At 38.9% G+C, this 4,398-nt stretch overlaps 1 protein-coding gene across 1 annotated transcript in view; it reads right to left on the bottom strand.

Moving 5' to 3' along the window:
- The window catches only part of LOC104799368, a 6,076-nt gene extending 1,678 nt beyond the window's left edge, over positions 1-4,398 (bottom strand). Inside the window, exons 1-13 of the mRNA XM_010521855.2 lie at positions 4,100-4,398; positions 3,571-3,780; positions 3,225-3,320; positions 2,903-2,955; positions 2,578-2,674; positions 2,395-2,468; positions 2,171-2,279; positions 1,935-2,045; positions 1,650-1,726; positions 843-909; positions 640-705; positions 297-404; positions 67-197 (exon numbers count right to left, since the gene is read on the bottom strand). Coding sequence (XP_010520157.1) covers positions 67-197; positions 297-404; positions 640-705; positions 843-909; positions 1,650-1,726; positions 1,935-2,045; positions 2,171-2,279; positions 2,395-2,468; positions 2,578-2,674; positions 2,903-2,955; positions 3,225-3,320; positions 3,571-3,780; positions 4,100-4,249 — 1,349 coding nt within the window. The 5' untranslated portion in view covers positions 4,250-4,398. The remainder of the gene's footprint in view (positions 1-66; positions 198-296; positions 405-639; positions 706-842; positions 910-1,649; positions 1,727-1,934; positions 2,046-2,170; positions 2,280-2,394; positions 2,469-2,577; positions 2,675-2,902; positions 2,956-3,224; positions 3,321-3,570; positions 3,781-4,099) is intronic.

Raw genomic sequence — 4,398 nt, 5'->3', positions numbered from 1 at the left:
GGTTCAGCAAAAAAAAAAATCAAAAAAAAAAATCTGTGCAAAATAGCAGAAAGTTATGATAAATACATCGCTTGTTTATCCTTCATTTCGGTATACGAGCACCGAAGAAGCCAGGTATCCTCTAGAAAATTAATCCATGTCTTGATAACTTCTGCCTCTTTCTTACAAGCTACAACAGATTTGGACAAGTCATCCTCCTGTATGCAGCAAAATAAGGACATCAGAATGATCGGCCAGAAAGCATGTTAGTTTAGCAGCTTCCATAATGTCAGAGATCTAGAAGAAGATAATGCGACCTTTGTTTTCAAGTGCGCAACTATCTGATTGTTAGCTTCATCAAATTGATCCCTCTCCTCTCTCGCATCACGGAGCCTTGCTTGAGCAGCAGCCAATGATATATTAACCTGCAAGCAAGGAAATCAAATCATTGATTTCCATACAACGGAAGACAGGTATGCACAATAACCATAGCTATACTGAATCAGTGGCATTGGCATCCCTATGTTTCATTCCAACATGTTCTAAGCTTTCACCGTACATGTTAAAGAACAGTATTCAAGTTTATTTAAAGAGTGCATATGTAACTTCAGGATACAGTCGACCAGAAACCAGGATACCACAAAAAATAAAGCAAATTACCCTCTTTAATTCCGCTTCAAGCTCATCTCTTTGTTTCTCAAGTTGCACGATTTCAACGGACAATTCCTGGAAATGGAGAACAGGAAAAGAAACTAAAAATCATAGAACATGAAAATGCCAGTGAATGGTGCTGGTTTGTAGTTTTTCTCTTTCTTGTTTTCAACAATCAAAATTCAAGATATAAATGAAACTGAATAAAGAACCTTCTCTTTTTCGCCCGCTTCAGTAGCTTTCACCACTCGTGCTTTTAATGCTTCCTCCTTCTGGAGTCTGCCAAAAGATAATAATTGTCAGGGGGTATCAATTCAAGGTCTTATTCCTGCAAATGATTTGATCATATGCTTCACAACGGCGGCGAGAGATATTGACAGGGAAGCTAGATCCTAAGGAACCAGATAATCGGTTAGTCAAAGGCTCAAACACAGGAATTTGGCACTGATTTCGGGAAATCAGTAGACAATTTTAAAAGAATTCACGTGATTTTTATGTGTCGTCTGTCCTTTCTTGTTAAAGGTATTGACCTGAAATAAGCCTCTAGCTAGCAAAGACGGGGCATCACATACTTTCGTGTAATAGGATTCCAGAAACCACCATGGCATTGGCAAGGAAAGATTGCAATTTGACCTGAGGGGGAGCTTTTTGCCTCAATCCTTTTGTTTCTCTATTAACCAAATAAAGAATCCCTTTTCCTAATTTACTATTATCTCTGTTATCGTTAATCTTTACTCTTTATCAGATTTCTTCCCCATCCCAAAAGATCTATAATATTTAGACTCCCAAAATGCTAATGTGGGAACATGGTGCCAGACATCAGACTCCATGCAACGGCACGAATTTTCAGAAACATGGATGCATTAGCTCATATATTTAGAAACTAAATGTGTATTTCATCCGTTCTTCTGGTGTGGAAAATCAATCCATCAAGTGGTATCAAAATTAACAGCTAAGGTAAGCCTGTGGGGAAAAACCAAGCTAAGAAGTGTATGTGTATCAATTATGTGAGCAATAACCTGTTCTCTGATATGCGCTTCTCGGCTTTTGAAGCAGAATTTGACAGAGATTCCAATAGGACCTTGAGCTTGTCGATCTACTCATGAAGGAGTCAATATATTATCCATTACCTTTCATTATTAAAATCCTACCAAACTGTCCAGAAGTCATGAAATTATGTTTCAACGATATAGGATATTGATAATTGCATGGGCACAAAAGGGAAGGATAAAAATATGTCGAAGAACATTACCAATCATCCTATATGTGAATGTGATTTAGGCTGAAAAAAGCCACAAACTCACCTTCTGTGCATGTATATCTGGTGAATCACCATTGCTTAATTGACTCTTTTTAATTAGAAGCCCTTCTAATCTGGAGCAGACTCGAATTTTTGCAAGTGCTCCTTTAAGCGCCTAAAAATGAAGAATCTATCAGAATAAAACCACATTCTGCAGCAGTCAATAAAGTGACCAGATAGAACCTCAACCTAAAGTCTCTTGCAGAAAGGAAAGTGGTGCTGGAAAGACTTAAATCTCACCTCTATTGTCATAGGAGCCTCTTGAAGCGCCTTGTCTTCACCCTCATGAGGCCAAGAGGCATTCAGTTGATCTAGTTTCTTCCGAAGATCAGAAGTTTCAGCATCAATTCTGAGAGCATAAAGAAAATAAGCATTGCAACAGACGAGCATACAACACAACTCAGCTACGTTGTCCATGAAAACAAAAACAGAGGAATAAGTGCATGGATGTGTTCATTTATCACCTCAGCATTTCAGCATTGATCTTCAACCCAGAGATAGCAGTTCGGGCAAACTGAAGCAATTCATCTCTTTTAACCTGAAAAGCAATAATTAAAGCAACATGAAAGACCACAAAGGTTAAAAAGAGCACTTATAAGCTCATATCACATGATTATATGTTGTTTTCCATTTGCTCAAGAGCTTACCAACACTTCATCCCTATAACTTGAAAAGACTGTAGCCAGATCCTGCATACTGCTGACTATTGCATCATGAACCTCCTTACCCCCATTCAGACAAAGCCTGGAAACAAAATTAAGGTGGAATGAAAACAACTATGACTATGTTCCGGTTCGTTTCCCCGGTAATTCCTCAAAGATATCAATGCTAAGACATATACTAGAAACATCCATGCTTCTTCATAATATCAAAAGCAATTCATCACATGCTCAACAAGAAAAATAAATAAATGTTCAGACTTCATGAAAAGATAATTTTGGCAACTGCGAACTGAATTCCCAGAATACTTACCGAAACATCTCCAGGAGTTGAGAAATTTCTTCATCACTTGGTGCTTCAAGTATCTGTAATAGAATAGCTTATCCAAAAGTTAACTGCTACCAGCCAGAAACTTCTAATAGGTATAGAAAGCTACATTAAAAGCTACACACAAACAAAATAATCATAAGGAAATCACACAGAATAAACAAAGTGAACATGCTGTCTTCTCAGGTCTTTAGCTTTCTTACAAATCCAATTTCCGTGGTCACTCAAAATTTTAGGAAATTCAGGAAGTAAGAATTCATCATCAACTGGCCAACAAAAAGATCAAATTTAGGTTGCATGAGATTACCATGGACAGAGTGATGGCCTCCAGAGCCTGGCTTTGCAGAAAAACATCACGAAAAGTGAGAGGTTCACCTACAATATCCGGATCGTAATACAAAACCTACACAGAGAAATGCATCTGCTGAAAATTTTCTGTTGGCATAAGGTACTAAACAAAGATGAGATAAGAAAACTTAGGCCATAAACTTTGAAAGAATGCCAATTCCTAAATGTAGGCAGCAGCACATCGGTTTTACAGACCTTTGAAACTAAGATTTTAAAAGGTAGAACATCATAATAACTTTTTCAAAAATTCCCTCCTCTCATTCTTTGATCAGATAAAGAAAACCGAGGGAAGCAAAAGTTTATACCAGCGACGGCCTCTTCCCTTCATCAGTGGGAGCTAGTTGTTCCGGATTTGTCTCTTTGTCCTTCACCGAACCTTCACTTGCTCTTTCAATCTCCTTTAGAACAGTTAGCCATCTGCTCAGAAGCAATGCTCTGTCATGACCTCTGCACGAGACTGCAGCTTCTTCCAATCTATGTATCGTCTGCTTCACGCTCTTGTAGGGGCTCCCACCCTGCACCATTGCAGACAGCATTAATCTCCTAAAACCGTAAGTAATGCCAACGTTTTAAATGATTCCGAGCTCAGGAACTCAGCATTCATGAACATAGACACTCTCCAATTACAGATAACATATACAAGCATCATACTTATTGCCTCGCATTTTTCACATGTATACACAACCATAGCTACAGCTACAGAAATGATTCGGAAATGGTGCAACCAAACTATGAATTCAACTCATCATAACCTAATCCCTAATCAGAAACCCAGATAAAATTAACGCGAGCTCAGCCCCGAATTCAAACGCGAATCATCAAACAAGAACTCACAATGCGGTCTTGCAGCAGCTTGGCTCCTTCGGCGACGGCTTGTCCGGCTTGTTGTACGACGGTATCGGCATAGTTCCTAACAGTTCGAGTGATGTTGTTCCTGTTCCCAACCTCCACCGCCTTATTCACCGCTGTTCGCAGCCACGACATTCTTCCCGTAGGAAAACTTTCCCGGCGACAGAAAATCGAAGAAGAAGAAGAAGATCGAATTTGGTCGGTGACGATTCCGATGTTCGAATCTGAAGGTTCAATTTGGAACAAGAAATTACTTATTCTGCTTCGACATTTGATTTTGTTTT

The sequence above is a fragment of the Tarenaya hassleriana genome, unplaced genomic scaffold, assembly GCF_000463585.1.
Source record: "Tarenaya hassleriana unplaced genomic scaffold, ASM46358v1 Cleome6, whole genome shotgun sequence".
NCBI lineage: Eukaryota > Viridiplantae > Streptophyta > Magnoliopsida > Brassicales > Cleomaceae > Tarenaya > Tarenaya hassleriana.
Note: the sequence above shows the minus strand (reverse complement) of the source record. Positions and strands in the feature narration are given on the sequence as shown.